Here is an 18,899-nt window from a genome sequence, read left to right on the forward strand (position 1 = left end):
AGCATCATTTGTGCTGCGTGGCGTGGCGTGGCGTGGGGGCGAGGAGAGCGAGCCGCGCGGTGTGCTTGTGCGCCGGAGAATGGCACACTGCGCCTGCCCGTTGAGGAGGCCGATGGCCGTGGTGTGGTGGAAATGGAGCGCGTCGGACGTGCACCAATGAGAAAGAGAAACAAAGCGGCGACAACGAACGAAAGGGGGAGGGAGGCCATTGTGTCACATGCGGCGGTGGGAGGAAAAAAAAAAAAAACAAACAAACAAGAAACGAAGACGTAAGAAAGAGGAGAAACAACAAAGAGAATGAGTCGTGCGTTCGCGAGGGGGGGTGCGCGTGTAACTCCGGTACGCGCAGTGCCGGAGCCCAACGGCTGTGTCGTCGACGCCAGTGCTTGTCGGCCGAATGGGTGCGGGAATAGAGGCAGCGTCGGCACGGAGAAGCAAGCAAGAAGGAAGGACGCACGCGCGCTGCGGCGTTTGGCGCGGTTTGCGGCTGGCGCCTTTGGTGGCAACGGCCGGGACAAGCAGCGGTGTATGGTGGTGTGCGGGGCGGACAGGGGCGGCGGCGGTGGTGGACTGGGAGGAGGCGAGGCGGCGCCGACGGTGGCGTGTGGTACGGCGAAAACGGGACGGACGGACGGCGGATGTTGGAGAGGCGCCGCGCACGCAGACACATGGAAGGAAGGAAGGAACGAACGCAAGGGAACAAATGGAGGGGGCGAATGTGGAGATGCGGGCAGGCGGTGGTGTTTGTGGGCATGTGGTGGGGAGAAGGGCGGGGGCGGGAGGACAGAGGCGAGGCGACTGCGTGCTTGCTCGCTCGCTCGCGTGTCTTTTGTTTTTGTGTTTGTTTTTCCATCGTTTGGTCGCCTTGGAGCCTGTCGGTCCCGTCCGTGTGTGGCCACGCTTCGGGTGCGTGTATGTTTGTACGTTTCGTTTGTTCGTCTTCTGCAGCAGAGGCGGTGCGCGGCAGTGGGAACGCCTGCCTGGCGGCTGGGACGGCCAGCAAATGCGGTTGGATGGGCGGCCACAGCACCGCACCTGTGCCCAAGGAGGCGACGCTGGCGGCGGGGCCCCCTCGGATGCGGCCGGCTGGGGGCTGTGTGCGCTGCCGCTGCCGCTGCCGCCGCCGCCGCCGCCGCCGCCGCCGCCGCCGCCGCCGCCGCCGCCGCCGGTGCTGGTGCTGGTGCTGGTGCAGCAGCAACAACGACGAACAACGAGTAAGCAAGAAGAGGACGAAGCGGATGGCTGGTGGGTGAGTGCATTTATTTAGGCGGTCGACAAGGCAGTGCGTGATGTGGCGTTGTGACGGGGGTTTGCTCACGTGGCCTCGTTTGTGTTGATGCGCAGGAAGATGAGATGCGGGCAGACGCAGACGCGTACAGAGAGACGAGCCCGGTCTGCAGCAGGATGTGTGGCGCGGCGCGCCGAGTGCAGAGCAGCGCGCGCCGCCTGGGCCGGGCTGGGCCCGCCCGGCGGCGGGCCGCGCTGTTGTCGCGGACGTGAGCGCCCCCTGGCGGGTGGTCGGAGGCGGCGCGGTGGACGTGTGTCCGGTTGGCCAGTGCACATTGCGAGTGGCTGGCTGGCGGTCGGCGGCGAGACGGGAGAGGAGGTATGTGTCGCGGGCGCCTTTGCTGCGCTGCGTCGTTGCGTGCCTGGGCGTGCGCCTGTCGACTGTGTGTGACTGTGTTGGGCGTTGTGCCACGTACGTGTGTGCTCGGCCGAAGGCGTCGGAAGAAAAAGAGAGAGAGAGACGGGCGGGAAAGTGGGTCGGTGTGCGTGCGTCGCCCGTGATGCGATGATGTCGCGTCATGTCATGTCATGTCTTTGCGAAACGGCTGCCGAGAGGTGTGTGGTGGCGAGCGGGAATGTGCGTTTGGTGGTTGCCGGCCGGCCGGCAGTTGTTGGTGGTTCCTCCTGTGTGGTTGTTTGTGCTGCTTTGATGGCAACGTGGAAGGACGCCGGTTTTTCCGTGCCTTGCGTGTGGTTGTGTCGACGGTGACTGGTTGGGGGTGTGCGCCGATGCACGTGCCATGTTGTTATGTTTGGGTCGTGAGTGTGTTTTTGGCTGTGTTGTTGTGTACGGGAAGGGGGAGAGAGGAGGAGGCGGCGGCGGCGGCGGCGGCGGCGGCGGCGGGGGTGATAGTGCGTGCAGTAGTGCCGTTGCGACGGGCGTCGGGTGGAGCCGTGCGTAGTGGCGGAAAGGTGTAGGTTGCGGGAAGCGAGCCCGTCGCGTGTCGTCGTCGACGACGGGGTCGCGTGCGCTGTGAATCGAGAGTGGCGGGAAAGGGGCAGCGTGCCGCTGTGTCGTGGTCGTTAGCAGAGGCCTGTGTGCCTGTCCGTTTGTTTTCTGTCGGACGCTTGGTGCGAGGTGTTTGTTTTGTTTTGTTGCCGCCGCCGCGGTTGTTTTTGTTTGTCGGCTGTGCTGTGTCGGTGGGTCGGCGAGCTGTTTTGCGGTGCGTGAATGTGTTGGTGCAAAAGTGGCGGCGGCGTCATGGCTGCGACCGCGACGAGCCGCGGGCGCGCCATTGATGATGTTGAACACAGAGCGGCTGTGTGCAATGGGAGGCCTTGTGTACGGGTAGCGGTGTTGTCGTACGTGCATCCGGCCCGGTGCGGAAAGCGCCGTTGCGGTTGCGGGTTGCCTCTGGTCGCGACGTGTGGTGCTCGGCTTTGTGGGTTTTTTTGGTGCCCCTTTGGCCGGTGGGTGGTGTTTGTTGTTTTGTGTGTGTGTGTGTGTGTGTGTGTGTGTGGTCGGTCTCTTTGGCGCTCGGTATATATCTGCCTCCTGCTCGGTCTTGTTGTCGACGTCGTCTGTAGTTTTTTGCGGCTTGCCGACGACCGACCGACCGAACTACTACCTACCTGTGACAGCTACGTGTGGCGCCCGAAGGTGAACGTAACGTGACCTCGGCGCCCTTAGCCTAACCTAAGATGTCCGGCCGTAAGGTAGGTGCGGCCACCTGACGCCTCACGTCCGAACGCTTAACCTAACTTTGACGCCTAACCTAACTTTAACCCTTAACCTAACCCACGTCCACCTAACGTAACCTAACCTAACCCAAGCGACGCCAACCCTAACCTAAGGTGTTGTACACTGCGAATGTCGAAGGCATGTTATAGTCTTAGGTGGAGAGCACTACACGCAACAAGCGGCTACACGGGTAGCAGGGGTTGTGTGGCGTGGGCTGGGCGGTTTTGTTAGGTTAGATGGCCTTGGGCAAGTACAGAAAGGGGGCAACAGCAGCCTCAACGGGTGCGGGGACCAAGCAGCAATCGGTATCGTTTGTTAATTGTCAACTGTCGAAGCTGCGTTGGTACAGTACCGGAACCGCAAGCGCTGACAGAGAAAGCACCGAAGCTCTGCAATCGTGATAAGGTACAGAAAGCTGGCTGACGCCAGGGATAAATTCTGCCGAAATTGTCACAAAGGTACAGACGGTGTTTTAGAAAGGCTCGATTGCATGCAACCGGTGGTGGTGTGTTCGTCGCTGTTTGAGTAGTAGTTTTGATCCTGTAGTGAAGTAGAGGTGGATGGTTCCTGTGAAATATTGTGGGTGGAGGTTACACCCAACAACCGAGCTAGGTTTAATAATAATTGGCTCCTTTGACCGACCTCCCGACGCAGCAGCATTAGTGGCAGAACAACGGAGAGACGGATTTTGGAAACACATTTCACATACATTTTCCTCAGCATGTTAGGGTCTTAGGTGGAGATTTCAATTTACCCGATATAGACTGGGACACTCAGATGATGTTCAGGACGGGTGGTAGGGGGACAGAGAGCATCGAGTGACATTATACTGAGTGCACTGTCCGAAAATCACCTCGAGCAAAATGAACAGAGAACCGACTCGTGGAGATAACATCGTGGACCTACGGATGACAAACAGACCCGAACGTGTTTCGACTCTGTATGTGCAGAACAGGGACGCAGTGATCATAAGGCCGTTGCAGGGAGGACGGTGTATCTATCTGTTTTGGCTAGCAAGAGTAATAGAAGGCAGATTTGCAGACGACCCGACAGATGAAAAGGCAAATGCCTGTTCCGACACTGACAATGTTGAGTGTTCATGGAGAAAGTGCAAGGCAATGGTAAAAATGCGTTTTTAGACAGGTACGTGCCGAGTGTCGAACTGTGAGGGATGGGAAAAAAAACCCACCGTGGTATACTACAACAACAACGTTAGGAAACTGTTGCGAAAGCAAAGAGAGCTTCACCCAAAGTTTAAACGCAGCCAAAACCTCCGAGACAAACAGAAGCTAAACGATGTCCAAAGTGTGAGCGTAAGGAGGGCTATGCGTGAAGCGTTCAGTGAATTCGAAAGTAGAACAAACCCTATGTACCGACGTTGACAGAAAATGCTAGGACGTTCCGGTCTTGCGTTGAATCAGTAAGTGGCTCGAAACAGCATATCCAGACACTCCGGCATGGTGATGGCATTGAAACAGAGGATGACACGCGTAAAGCTGTGAAATACCTAAACACCTGTTTCCAAAGCTGTTTCACAGAGGACGGACCGCACTGCAGTTCCGTCTCTAAATGCTCGCACGAACGAGAAACCGGCTGACATCGAAATAAGTGTCCAAGGAGGAATGGGAAAGTCCGCCGGACCCGACGGGATTACCAATTCGCGATTCCTACACAGGGTACGCGAAACAACCTGCCCCCCTTCTAACAGCCGTGTACCGCAAGTCTCTGGAGAGGAAGGGAGGGTTCCAAATGATTGGAAAAGAGCACAGGTAGTCCCAGTCGTCGAGCAGATGCGCAAAAACCATAGACCCATATCTCTGACGTCGATGTGTTGTAGAACATGTTGTTTGCTCGAGTATCATGTCGTTTGTGGAAACTCCAGAGTCTACTATGTAGGAATCCATGTTGGATTCCGGAAACAGCGATCGTGTGTGAGACCCCCAGCTCGCTTTATTTGCGCATGAGACCCAGAAAATATGAGATACAGGCTCCCAGGTGGATGCCATTGTCGTTGACGTCCGGAAGGCGTTCGATACAGCTCCGCACCGTCGCCTGATAAACGACGTAAGAGTCTACAGAATATCAGACCAACTGTGTGGCTGGATTGACGAGATGTTAGCAGACGGAACACAGCATGTTGTTATCAATGGAGAGACAGACGTCTACAGACGTTAAAGTAACCCCTGGCGTGCCACGGGGGAGTGTTATGGGACCATTGCTTTTCACAATTCATATCATATAAATGAGCTAGTAGATAGTGCCGGACGTTCCATGCGTCGTTTCGCGGATGATGTGCTGTATGTAGTATACAGAGAGGTTGCAGGACGATCGGCAGCGGATAGGCACCCGGTGCAGGGAGTGGCAACTGTCCCCTTAACATAGACAAATGTGATGTATTGCGAATATACAGAAAGAAGGATCGTTTATTGTATGATTGATTATATGATAGCGGGACAAACACTGGTAGCTGTGACGTCTGTAAAATATGTATCTGGGAGTATGCGTGCGGAATGATTTGGAAGTGGAATGATGATCAGATAAAAGTAATTGTTGGTAAGGCGGGTACCAGGTTGAGATGCACTGGGAGAATGCTTAGCAAAAATGTAGTCCATCAACAAAGGAGGTGGCTTACAAAAACACGCGTTCGACCGACCCATACGTGAGTGTTGCCCACCAGTGTGGGATGCGTAGCAGGTCGGGTTGACGGAGGAGATAGAGAAAGGTCCAACGTTTCGTCACAGGGTTATGTGGTAACCGTGATAGTTAAGTGGCAGACTCTGCAAGGGAGGCGCTCTCTGCATCGCGGTGTAGCTTGCTCGCCAGGTTTTCGAGAGGGTGCGTTTCCGGATGAGGTATCGAATATATTGCTTCCCCGTACGTATATACCTCCCGAGGAGATCCCGAATGTAGTAAAAGTAGAGAGATTCGAGCGCGCACGGAGGCTTTCAGACAGTCGTTGTTCCCGCGAACCATACGCGACTGGAACGGCAAAGGGAGGCAATGACGACAGTGGCACGTAACGTAAAAAGTGCCCTCCGCCACACACCGTTGGGTGGCTTGCGGCGTATAAATGTAGGAGGTCGGCTGTCGTGTGTGCTTGGAGGCAGATTCGGTGTGTCTGTAGTTGCGGACGGCGGTCAGCCCCCCTCGCGTAAGCGGCGAGGGGCGGCGGCGCTCGGTTGGCCGGTGCCGATGTTGCGCAGGCGGCGCCCGTTTTGTTTGCGGCGGGCAATTTTGTGAGAAAGGGGCGCGAATGTTGGCGGGCGAGGTGGCCCGACGGCTGCGGGCCGATCGGGAAACGGTGGGAGGGCGATGGGGCGGCGGAGGTGCGTTTGCACGGCCGGCATCGCCGCACGCCTCCGCTTGTGTGGCTGTGGCGGCGGCCGCGCTGGCCGGGCTGGCGCGGCGACGGTGTGGCACTTTTGCCGAAGGTTTGGCCATTGTGGCGGGTCGTCGGCTGGGGCTGTGGGGGCGGCATGTGGGCGGGGGCGGCGATTCTCGGCGGGCCGAGCCAGGCTGTAGCGCGCGGTAGCTGCAGTTTGGCCGTGGTTTGCGGCGCTGCCGTGGCGACTGGTTGGCGACTGTGGTGTGGCCGTGTGTAGCCCCATCCTCGGTGGTTTGAACGGCGCGGGTGGTTGCGGCGCAGGTTTGGGGCTGGTCCGCACAGGCTGTCGGACGTTGGGCGGTAGCAAGCGCGGGAGGCGCGGCGCGGCGGCGCGCAGAGTGGCGGCCGCTCTCTCGGCCGTCCGCGCCCGCCCGCGACACTGGCTGGGCCTGGCGGCGCGGCGGCTATTCTCTGCCGCCGTGCTTGCCGCCTGCCGCTCTCGCTCTCGCTCTCGTGTGTGTACGCGCGTCGTCGAAATAATGGCAGATCAGGCGGCTACGAACGAGACTGCTGCGGCACCCGCCGCCACCGGCACGACGAAGAAGGCCAAGTCTGCGGCGTCTGCGAAGAAGCCGCGCGCCAAGCCTGCGCACCCGCGCACCTCTGAGATGGTGACGGCCGCCATCAAGAGTCTGAAGGAGCGCGGCGGCTCGTCGCTGCAGGCGATCAAGAAGTACATTGCCGCGCACTACAAGCTGGACGCGGAGAAGCTGGCGCCCTTTATCAAGAAGTACCTCAAGTCGGCCGTCGTGGCTGGCGAGCTGGTGCAGACGAAGGGGAAGGGCGCGTCCGGCTCTTTCAAGCTTGCCGGCGCCGGCGGCGGGGCGGCCGAGGGCGGCAAGGCCCGTGCCGGCGGTGCGAAGAAGAAGCGCGCCGCTCCGGCCAGCAAGGAGAAGAAGGGCGCCCGTGCGGCCGGCGCAAAGAAGGCTGGTGGCGTGAAGGCGGCGACCGGTCGGAAGGCGGGCGCCGCCAAGAAGGCGTCTGCGGCGTCGGCGGCTCCCGCGGGTGCGAAGAAGGCGGCTGCGGCCAAGCCGGCCAAGGCCAAGTCGCCGTCGAAGGCGAAGAAGGCCGCGAAGGTTCCGACGAAGAAGCCGAAGGCGCCGCGCCCGAAGAAGGCGACGACGCCGTCTAAGGCGAAGGCTTCGCCCAAGAAGAAGAAGTGAAGTTAAAGTAAAGAAAGGAAAGGGGAAGGAAGGGAAGGGCTGGCGCTTGACCCCGTCGTCCCCCACCCCCCTCCCCCGCGTCGTCTAGTGGCGCGCGATGGCACGGCTGCGCGCGGCCCAAAACGGCCCTTCTCAGGGCCATCAGAGGACGTCGGGAAGGCGTTGATTGTCGTGCTTGGCGCGTTGTGTTGTCTTGTTTGGGTGGCCGTGCGTGCATGCGCCGGGGTGTGTGTGTGTGTGTGTGTGGGGTTGGTTGGTGTTTGTGTGGCGTTTCTGTATGACCCTTGTGGGTACTGTGTGCGTGCCGTGGTGGTTGGATTGTGGGGCCGGTGGCGGTAGGCGGCGGCGCGCGGTAGCGGAGCGGTTGTGGCCGTTTTGTTTTGTGTTTTGTATTTTGTGCGGCGGCCGACGGTTGGTTTCTCATGTTTCTGGAGACTCTGTTTGTTTGCTTGCTTTGCGGATGGCGCGTCTTGTTTGTTATGTGTGTGTCCTCTCTGTGTGAAAGGGGGACGGGGACGTTGAGACGTGGAAGTGGCCGGCGGGAATTGGGAAGGCGCGGTGGCGCCTCGGAGACGGCGGCGGCCAGCCACCCGTGGTGACGTCGTCCGGCTGTTTGTTTGTGTGTATTTGAAGGGGTGGGGTGGGATGACGTCGATTGTGATTGTTGGCGAGAGCGGCTGTGTACGGGAGGGAGGGTGGGGAATTGTGGTGGTTGTTTTAACGGGGCTAGAGAGAGAGGCTGGGCGGCAAGACCGACAAAAGTTTTGCTCGCGACGGAGAGATGTTAGTGGCCCTGAAAAGGGCCGTTTTTTTTGTGTTGCGCGCGTGCGGTGCCGTGCCGCGGCTAAGCGGTTTAGGCGCGCTCGCCGCGGATGCGGCGCGCGAGCTGGATGTCCTTGGGCATGATGGTGACGCGCTTGGCGTGGATTGCGCACAGGTTGGTGTCTTCGAAGAGGCCGACGAGGTAGGCCTCGCTGGCCTCCTGCAGGGCCATGACTGCGGAGCTCTGGAAGCGCAGGTCGGTCTTGAAGTCCTGGGCGATCTCGCGCACTAGGCGCTGGAACGGCAGCTTGCGGATGAGCAGCTCTGTGCTCTTCTGGTAGCGCCTGATTTCTCGCAGGGCGACGGTGCCCGGCCTGTAGCGGTGGGGCTTCTTGACGCCGCCGGTGGCGGGCGCGCTCTTCCTCGCCGCCTTGGTGGCGAGCTGTTTGCGCGGCGCCTTTCCGCCGGTGGACTTGCGGGCCGTTTGCTTTGTGCGGGCCATAGCGGTTAGCGGTGCGTGCGGTAGCGAAGCGTCCGGTGCTGCCTTGACAACGGGCCCGCGCGGGCCCGTGCTGCGCTTATATGCCCTCGGTGCGCGTGGTGGGGGGAGGGCGGGCCAGAGTCTATATAGGGGGGCGGCGCGCGCTCACGGCGCACCGTAGCCGACTCGCTAGCGCCGGGTGAGGAGCTGCCGCTTGTGCTTTTTTTGTTGCTTGAGGAGGAGGAAGAATGACAGGCCGCGGCAAGGGAGGAAAGGGGCTGGGCAAGGGTGGCGCCAAGCGGCACCGCAAGGTGTTGCGCGACAACATCCAGGGCATCACGAAGCCCGCCATCCGCCGCCTGGCTCGCAGGGGCGGCGTGAAGCGCATCTCTGGTCTGATCTACGAGGAGACCCGCGGAGTGCTGAAGGTGTTCCTGGAGAACGTGATCCGCGACGCGGTGACGTACACTGAGCACGCCAAGCGCAAGACTGTGACGGCCATGGACGTGGTGTACGCCCTGAAGAGGCAGGGGCGCACCCTGTACGGTTTCGGCGGTTAGGCAGGCAGCCGGTGTGCTGTGCTGTGGCCTTCCCGCGGCCGTGCCGTTGCCCGTGCTTGGTGGGAGAGACGAAAAACGGCCCTTTTCAGGGCCACCACACTGTTCGGAAATTGAAAAGTGCGAAAGGGTCTGTGTTGCCTGCCTGCCTCTGTGTGTGTGTGTTTGTTGTTGTTGTTGTTGTTGTTGTGCGCCTCTGTTGCTTTGCGTGCGTGCGTTCCGTTTGGAGTTTCGACGTGACGTGTGTGATGATGGATGCGGGAGGGCGCGGCTGAGTCCGGTGTGTGCGTGGTTTGTTTGTGGCGCGGGCCGGATCATCGATCGGATCAGCTGTTTGGTTTGGTTTGGTTTGTCCTGTGCCTGTGTGTTTGGAGAGCGCGCGCGGCGGCCCGCGTGTCGTCCGTCGTCGGGCCGTTACGCGCTCTTTTAATTATGAACATATTAACAATGATCACATCACATTATTGGTGTATTGATGTCGTTGTCGTTGTTTGGAACGCGACTGTGCGTGCGTGGAGGGGTGCAGAAAAAATGTGTGTGTGTTCGGCCACACGGGCTGTGGACAAGATGGCGGACGTGCGCCGGCGCTGTGGACGTTGTTGTAAAGTGCGGCGAGGACGACGGAAACTTTGCTTTGGACGTAGGTTTGTGTGGTGGCCCTGAAAAGGGCCGATTGTTGTGAGGCGAGCCGGCAAGGCAAAGGCGCGTTTGCGTTTGCGTGCAGGGAGCACGCAAGCGCAGCGCCGCGGTCCCTGTTTAGGCCTTCTTCTCGGTCTTCTTTGGCAGCAGGACGGCCTGGATGTTGGGCAGGACACCACCCTGTGCGATGGTGACGCCCGACAAGAGCTTGTTGAGCTCCTCGTCGTTGCGGATGGCGAGCTGCAGGTGGCGCGGGATGATGCGCGTCTTCTTGTTGTCGCGGGCCGCGTTTCCGGCCAGCTCGAGCACCTCAGCCGCGAGGTACTCCATGACGGCGGCGAGGTAGACGGGCGCCCCGGCGCCGACGCGCTCGGCGTAGTTTCCCTTGCGCAGGAGGCGGTGGATTCTGCCGACCGGGAACTGGAGCCCAGCCCTGCTTGAGCGGGACTTTGACTTGCCCTTGACTTTGCCTCCCTTTCCGCGTCCGGACATGGCGTTTGGCTAGTGGCGTAAGCGCTAAACACGTAACCGTAACGGTGCGAGCCGCAGCGAGTCGAGCAGCGGAGTGCGTGCGTGTGCCGGCGGCGGCGGGGTGGGGGTCCCTTTATGGGCTCGGGTGCGGCGGCCGGTTGCGCGCGCGCCCCATTGGTCGGCGGCCGCAACAGGGCGAGCTGGTAAAGGTGCGGTGTTGCGGTAGCGGCGGGTGCCACTGTGTGGGGAGACGCTGACTAGAGCGGAGCGCTTGCTGCCTGTTGTTGTACGTTCGAGATGCCGCCCAAGACTAGCGGGAAGGCCGCCAAGAAGGCCGGCAAGGCGCAGAAGAACATTTCGAAGGGCGACAAGAAGAAGAAGCGCAAGAGGAAGGAGAGCTATGCCATCTACATCTACAAGGTGCTGAAGCAGGTGCACCCCGACACGGGCATCTCGTCGAAGGCGATGAGCATCATGAACAGCTTCGTGAACGACATTTTCGAGCGCATTGCGGCCGAGGCGTCTCGCCTGGCGCACTACAACAAGCGCTCGACCATCACGTCCCGCGAGATCCAGACGGCTGTGCGGCTCTTGCTGCCTGGCGAGCTGGCCAAGCACGCCGTGAGCGAGGGCACGAAGGCGGTGACCAAGTACACGAGCTCCAAGTAAGGAGGAGGTTGTTACTTCGGCTCTTGGAAGGAAGGAAGGAAGGAAGGAAGGAAGGAAGGAAGCTCCCTCCGTTGCGAGAGCGGCAAAACGGCCCTTTTCAGGGCCACCAAATTGCCTTTGCGGGAAGAGCGGAATTGTTTGTGTGTGTGTGAGTGAGTGAGTGAGTGAGAGGGGCGGCATAGCTACCCGGTTTGGTTGGTTGCGAGGCAGCTGGTGGTGCTGCTGTGCCGTGGTGGTGTGGTCTCGAATGTGGTTGTGGTTGTGGTTACTGGGGTACGGCCGCGAGGGTTTGGTTGCCGCCGGTGTGACGTGGAATGCGTGCACGAGTCTTGGCGTGGTTGTTTGTCGACACACAGATAGATCGATAGGAGGTGTTGGTGCTGTCTGTGGCGCTGATTCATGTCTTTGTCTCCGTCTGCCCGGTTAGTCACGTGACTGCAATTGAAAGTCCTCGCGATTGATTGATTGTTGGATGTCACCGTTACGGCCGTCTGTTGTCACATCATACATGATGGCGAGGGTGAAATGTTGTGTTGCCGTCGACTATTCCCTTTGCTGTACGGCGCGTTGGTGTGTGTGTGTTGGTGACGTTTTAAATGGACGTGTCGTACTATCATCCATTACGAAGTCGCCAAGAAATGTACGGGCGGGTGGGGTAGGCGACACGCACGGTGGTGTACCTATTTGGCCCTTGATTTGATGATAGCCGTTTCTGCAGTTTGACTGATGATTGATTGGACTGTTGTGCGCACGCACGTCATTCACGGTGCACGTGTGTTCGGTTGAGTACAGTAAGCGTGAGGCTAGACGACGACGGTCGTTGTTTGTTGTTATGGGCGTACACGCGTTTCGTTGGTCTGTGTCCCCCGGTGTGAAATGGCAGGTGTGTCGGTGATGTGATCCGATCCGGCGGCTCTGAGTAACTGTCAATATCGGCGCGGTACACCGGCGTCATGGCAACGTGTCGGTGTTCACACCAGTCGCACTGTGGCACCGTCGGCGCCGCGAACGGTGACGAAAGGCTGACCTTTGATCGGTCGAGTGTCGTGTCTGGGCAGAACGTGTGGAATGAGCAAAACTGTTGGGGACGGAAACAATGGTGGAGGAGGGGAACGGAAAGTAATAAAACAAACAAAATGGAGAAGCAATCACCGGAAAACGAAGCAGGGAAAAACGGAGAGGCGCTGTCTATAGCAACGGAACGTTCCCGTGCATTGCAGCCGCACTGAAAGGCGTTTACGGCGCGGCTGCAGGTGTCGGCCGTGGTGACGGCTGAATTGCATTGCCTTCCCGGATGAAACGTTCGCCGACATGGCTCGGAGGAGGAATCTATGAGAATGCGTTGCCCTTGCCTGCCGTTTCGTGTGCCCTCCTGTTGTGTACGCTGTTGTTGTCCGGTGTAGCGAAGGGTGTGTATGTAGGGGTGTGTGTGTGTTTAGTGGGGAATTGGAAGGTCGATAGCTGCCGTCACGGTCAAGATAACGCAGTCAAAGGTGTCGCGAAAAAGTGTGTTAGCCGTGGTTGGTTGGTTCGTGTGTTTTAAAGAGAATGGACGAGAGAGAGAAAGTAGGTGGAGAGTGCGTTGCGTGTTGCCTAACTGCGTCCGCGAATATGGCAGTAGTTGGTGGTGGGCGTGCCCTTGCATGTGGCCCGGAAGGCGTGTCCGTTTCGCGGTAGTGGCACCGCTGCTGGCATATTCGGGAGATGGGAGGGGCGCGAAAGGAGAAAGGAGACGCGGAGGCTTTTAAAGACGGGGAGGGCGCGTGTGGGTGGCTCGCGCTGCGCTCGGCGGTTGTGTTTGTGCAACAAATGTGTTGCCGGGAGGGGACCGTTGTTGTGGTGCGGTTGTAGCCTCAGACGCGGCCGGCAGTGAACGTGAGACGACGGATGCGGGCCGGGGCGGCGCATGTCGCCGGTGCCATGCCTTTTAAGAGCCGCGTGGTCGGGGGTGTGCGCACCGTGTGTCGTGTTGCGAGACAGCATCATTTGTGCTGCGTGGCGTGGCGTGGCGTGGGGGCGAGGAGAGCGAGCCGCGCGGTGTGCTTGTGCGCCGGAGAATGGCACACTGCGCCTGCCCGTTGAGGAGGCCGATGGCCGTGGTGTGGTGGAAATGGAGCGCGTCGGACGTGCACCAATGAGAAAGAGAAACAAAGCGGCGACAACGAACGAAAGGGGGAGGGAGGCCATTGTGTCACATGCGGCGGTGGGAGGAAAAAAAAAAAAACAAACAAACAAGAAACGAAGACGTAAGAAAGAGGAGAAACAACAAAGAGAATGAGTCGTGCGTTCGCGAGGGGGGGTGCGCGTGTAACTCCGGTACGCGCAGTGCCGGAGCCCAACGGCTGTGTCGTCGACGCCAGTGCTTGTCGGCCGAATGGGTGCGGGAATAGAGGCAGCGTCGGCACGGAGAAGCAAGCAAGAAGGAAGGACGCACGCGCGCTGCGGCGTTTGGCGCGGTTTGCGGCTGGCGCCTTTGGTGGCAACGGCCGGGACAAGCAGCGGTGTATGGTGGTGTGCGGGGCGGACAGGGGCGGCGGCGGTGGTGGACTGGGAGGAGGCGAGGCGGCGCCGACGGTGGCGTGTGGTACGGCGAAAACGGGACGGACGGACGGCGGATGTTGGAGAGGCGCCGCGCACGCAGACACATGGAAGGAAGGAAGGAACGAACGCAAGGGAACAAATGGAGGGGGCGAATGTGGAGATGCGGGCAGGCGGTGGTGTTTGTGGGCATGTGGTGGGGAGAAGGGCGGGGGCGGGAGGACAGAGGCGAGGCGACTGCGTGCTTGCTCGCTCGCTCGCGTGTCTTTTGTTTTTGTGTTTGTTTTTCCATCGTTTGGTCGCCTTGGAGCCTGTCGGTCCCGTCCGTGTGTGGCCACGCTTCGGGTGCGTGTATGTTTGTACGTTTCGTTTGTTCGTCTTCTGCAGCAGAGGCGGTGCGCGGCAGTGGGAACGCCTGCCTGGCGGCTGGGACGGCCAGCAAATGCGGTTGGATGGGCGGCCACAGCACCGCACCTGTGCCCAAGGAGGCGACGCTGGCGGCGGGGCCCCCTCGGATGCGGCCGGCTGGGGGCTGTGTGCGCTGCCGCTGCCGCTGCCGCCGCCGCCGCCGCCGCCGCCGCCGCCGCCGCCGCCGCCGCCGCCGCCGGTGCTGGTGCTGGTGCTGGTGCAGCAGCAACAACGACGAACAACGAGTAAGCAAGAAGAGGACGAAGCGGATGGCTGGTGGGTGAGTGCATTTATTTAGGCGGTCGACAAGGCAGTGCGTGATGTGGCGTTGTGACGGGGGTTTGCTCACGTGGCCTCGTTTGTGTTGATGCGCAGGAAGATGAGATGCGGGCAGACGCAGACGCGTACAGAGAGACGAGCCCGGTCTGCAGCAGGATGTGTGGCGCGGCGCGCCGAGTGCAGAGCAGCGCGCGCCGCCTGGGCCGGGCTGGGCCCGCCCGGCGGCGGGCCGCGCTGTTGTCGCGGACGTGAGCGCCCCCTGGCGGGTGGTCGGAGGCGGCGCGGTGGACGTGTGTCCGGTTGGCCAGTGCACATTGCGAGTGGCTGGCTGGCGGTCGGCGGCGAGACGGGAGAGGAGGTATGTGTCGCGGGCGCCTTTGCTGCGCTGCGTCGTTGCGTGCCTGGGCGTGCGCCTGTCGACTGTGTGTGACTGTGTTGGGCGTTGTGCCACGTACGTGTGTGCTCGGCCGAAGGCGTCGGAAGAAAAAGAGAGAGAGAGACGGGCGGGAAAGTGGGTCGGTGTGCGTGCGTCGCCCGTGATGCGATGATGTCGCGTCATGTCATGTCATGTCTTTGCGAAACGGCTGCCGAGAGGTGTGTGGTGGCGAGCGGGAATGTGCGTTTGGTGGTTGCCGGCCGGCCGGCAGTTGTTGGTGGTTCCTCCTGTGTGGTTGTTTGTGCTGCTTTGATGGCAACGTGGAAGGACGCCGGTTTTTCCGTGCCTTGCGTGTGGTTGTGTCGACGGTGACTGGTTGGGGGTGTGCGCCGATGCACGTGCCATGTTGTTATGTTTGGGTCGTGAGTGTGTTTTTGGCTGTGTTGTTGTGTACGGGAAGGGGGAGAGAGGAGGAGGCGGCGGCGGCGGCGGCGGCGGCGGCGGCGGGGGTGATAGTGCGTGCAGTAGTGCCGTTGCGACGGGCGTCGGGTGGAGCCGTGCGTAGTGGCGGAAAGGTGTAGGTTGCGGGAAGCGAGCCCGTCGCGTGTCGTCGTCGACGACGGGGTCGCGTGCGCTGTGAATCGAGAGTGGCGGGAAAGGGGCAGCGTGCCGCTGTGTCGTGGTCGTTAGCAGAGGCCTGTGTGCCTGTCCGTTTGTTTTCTGTCGGACGCTTGGTGCGAGGTGTTTGTTTTGTTTTGTTGCCGCCGCCGCGGTTGTTTTTGTTTGTCGGCTGTGCTGTGTCGGTGGGTCGGCGAGCTGTTTTGCGGTGCGTGAATGTGTTGGTGCAAAAGTGGCGGCGGCGTCATGGCTGCGACCGCGACGAGCCGCGGGCGCGCCATTGATGATGTTGAACACAGAGCGGCTGTGTGCAATGGGAGGCCTTGTGTACGGGTAGCGGTGTTGTCGTACGTGCATCCGGCCCGGTGCGGAAAGCGCCGTTGCGGTTGCGGGTTGCCTCTGGTCGCGACGTGTGGTGCTCGGCTTTGTGGGTTTTTTTGGTGCCCCTTTGGCCGGTGGGTGGTGTTTGTTGTTTTGTGTGTGTGTGTGTGTGTGTGTGTGTGTGGTCGGTCTCTTTGGCGCTCGGTATATATCTGCCTCCTGCTCGGTCTTGTTGTCGACGTCGTCTGTAGTTTTTTGCGGCTTGCCGACGACCGACCGACCGAACTACTACCTACCTGTGACAGCTACGTGTGGCGCCCGAAGGTGAACGTAACGTGACCTCGGCGCCCTTAGCCTAACCTAAGATGTCCGGCCGTAAGGTAGGTGCGGCCACCTGACGCCTCACGTCCGAACGCTTAACCTAACTTTGACGCCTAACCTAACTTTAACCCTTAACCTAACCCACGTCCACCTAACGTAACCTAACCTAACCCAAGCGACGCCAACCCTAACCTAAGGTGTTGTACACTGCGAATGTCGAAGGCATGTTATAGTCTTAGGTGGAGAGCACTACACGCAACAAGCGGCTACACGGGTAGCAGGGGTTGTGTGGCGTGGGCTGGGCGGTTTTGTTAGGTTAGATGGCCTTGGGCAAGTACAGAAAGGGGGCAACAGCAGCCTCAACGGGTGCGGGGACCAAGCAGCAATCGGTATCGTTTGTTAATTGTCAACTGTCGAAGCTGCGTTGGTACAGTACCGGAACCGCAAGCGCTGACAGAGAAAGCACCGAAGCTCTGCAATCGTGATAAGGTACAGAAAGCTGGCTGACGCCAGGGATAAATTCTGCCGAAATTGTCACAAAGGTACAGACGGTGTTTTAGAAAGGCTCGATTGCATGCAACCGGTGGTGGTGTGTTCGTCGCTGTTTGAGTAGTAGTTTTGATCCTGTAGTGAAGTAGAGGTGGATGGTTCCTGTGAAATATTGTGGGTGGAGGTTACACCCAACAACCGAGCTAGGTTTAATAATAATTGGCTCCTTTGACCGACCTCCCGACGCAGCAGCATTAGTGGCAGAACAACGGAGAGACGGATTTTGGAAACACATTTCACATACATTTTCCTCAGCATGTTAGGGTCTTAGGTGGAGATTTCAATTTACCCGATATAGACTGGGACACTCAGATGATGTTCAGGACGGGTGGTAGGGGGACAGAGAGCATCGAGTGACATTATACTGAGTGCACTGTCCGAAAATCACCTCGAGCAAAATGAACAGAGAACCGACTCGTGGAGATAACATCGTGGACCTACGGATGACAAACAGACCCGAACGTGTTTCGACTCTGTATGTGCAGAACAGGGACGCAGTGATCATAAGGCCGTTGCAGGGAGGACGGTGTATCTATCTGTTTTGGCTAGCAAGAGTAATAGAAGGCAGATTTGCAGACGACCCGACAGATGAAAAGGCAAATGCCTGTTCCGACACTGACAATGTTGAGTGTTCATGGAGAAAGTGCAAGGCAATGGTAAAAATGCGTTTTTAGACAGGTACGTGCCGAGTGTCGAACTGTGAGGGATGGGAAAAAAAACCCACCGTGGTATACTACAACAACAACGTTAGGAAACTGTTGCGAAAGCAAAGAGAGCTTCACCCAAAGTTTAAACGCAGCCAAAACCTCCGAGACAAACAGAAGCTAAACGATGTCCAAAGTGTGAGCGTAAGGAGGGCTATGCGTGAAGCGTTCAGTGAATTCGAAAGTAGAACAAACCCTATGTACCGACGTTGACAGAAAATGCTAGGACGTTCCGGTCTTGCGTTGAATCAGTAAGTGGCTCGAAACAGCATATCCAGACACTCCGGCATGGTGATGGCATTGAAACAGAGGATGACACGCGTAAAGCTGTGAAATACCTAAACACCTGTTTCCAAAGCTGTTTCACAGAGGACGGACCGCACTGCAGTTCCGTCTCTAAATGCTCGCACGAACGAGAAACCGGCTGACATCGAAATAAGTGTCCAAGGAGGAATGGGAAAGTCCGCCGGACCCGACGGGATTACCAATTCGCGATTCCTACACAGGGTACGCGAAACAACCTGCCCCCCTTCTAACAGCCGTGTACCGCAAGTCTCTGGAGAGGAAGGGAGGGTTCCAAATGATTGGAAAAGAGCACAGGTAGTCCCAGTCGTCGAGCAGATGCGCAAAAACCATAGACCCATATCTCTGACGTCGATGTGTTGTAGAACATGTTGTTTGCTCGAGTATCATGTCGTTTGTGGAAACTCCAGAGTCTACTATGTAGGAATCCATGTTGGATTCCGGAAACAGCGATCGTGTGTGAGACCCCCAGCTCGCTTTATTTGCGCATGAGACCCAGAAAATATGAGATACAGGCTCCCAGGTGGATGCCATTGTCGTTGACGTCCGGAAGGCGTTCGATACAGCTCCGCACCGTCGCCTGATAAACGACGTAAGAGTCTACAGAATATCAGACCAACTGTGTGGCTGGATTGACGAGATGTTAGCAGACGGAACACAGCATGTTGTTATCAATGGAGAGACAGACGTCTACAGACGTTAAAGTAACCCCTGGCGTGCCACGGGGGAGTGTTATGGGACCATTGCTTTTCACAATTCATATCATATAAATGAGCTAGTAGATAGTGCCGGACGTTCCATGCGTCGTTTCGCGGATGATGTGCTGTATGTAGTATACAGAGAGGTTGCAGGACGATCGGCAGCGGATAGGCACCCGGTGCAGGGAGTGGCAACTGTCCCCTTAACATAGACAAATGTGATGTATTGCGAATATACAGAAAGAAGGATCGTTTATTGTATGATTGATTATATGATAGCGGGACAAACACTGGTAGCTGTGACGTCTGTAAAATATGTATCTGGGAGTATGCGTGCGGAATGATTTGGAAGTGGAATGATGATCAGATAAAAGTAATTGTTGGTAAGGCGGGTACCAGGTTGAGATGCACTGGGAGAATGCTTAGCAAAAATGTAGTCCATCAACAAAGGAGGTGGCTTACAAAAACACGCGTTCGACCGACCCATACGTGAGTGTTGCCCACCAGTGTGGGATGCGTAGCAGGTCGGGTTGACGGAGGAGATAGAGAAAGGTCCAACGTTTCGTCACAGGGTTATGTGGTAACCGTGATAGTTAAGTGGCAGACTCTGCAAGGGAGGCGCTCTCTGCATCGCGGTGTAGCTTGCTCGCCAGGTTTTCGAGAGGGTGCGTTTCCGGATGAGGTATCGA

The 18,899-nt window shown here is 58.7% G+C and overlaps 2 protein-coding genes across 2 annotated transcripts; both read right to left on the minus strand.

Moving 5' to 3' along the window:
- Positions 1 to 1,813: 1,813 nt before the first annotated feature.
- On the minus strand, positions 1,814 to 2,599 carry LOC126220840 (uncharacterized). The gene has a single exon (XM_049942157.1). It carries the CDS (start codon positions 2,597 to 2,599, stop codon positions 1,814 to 1,816), a length of 786 nt encoding a protein of 261 aa, XP_049798114.1.
- Positions 2,600 to 14,885: 12,286 nt separating this feature from the next.
- Positions 14,886 to 15,671, minus strand: LOC126220839 (uncharacterized). The gene has a single exon (XM_049942156.1). It carries the CDS (start codon positions 15,669 to 15,671, stop codon positions 14,886 to 14,888), a length of 786 nt encoding a protein of 261 aa, XP_049798113.1.
- Positions 15,672 to 18,899: the final 3,228 nt, after the last annotated feature.

The sequence above is a fragment of the Schistocerca nitens genome, unplaced genomic scaffold, assembly GCF_023898315.1.
Source record: "Schistocerca nitens isolate TAMUIC-IGC-003100 unplaced genomic scaffold, iqSchNite1.1 HiC_scaffold_206, whole genome shotgun sequence".
NCBI classification, from domain to species: domain Eukaryota; kingdom Metazoa; phylum Arthropoda; class Insecta; order Orthoptera; family Acrididae; genus Schistocerca; species Schistocerca nitens.

Bases quoted from the DNA above. Each gene is read 5' to 3' on its own strand.
- LOC126220839 (XM_049942156.1), bottom strand. From the start codon at position 15,671: ATGCACGTACGACAACACCGCTACCCGTACACAAGGCCTCCCATTGCA.
- LOC126220840 (XM_049942157.1), bottom strand. From the start codon at position 2,599: ATGCACGTACGACAACACCGCTACCCGTACACAAGGCCTCCCATTGCA.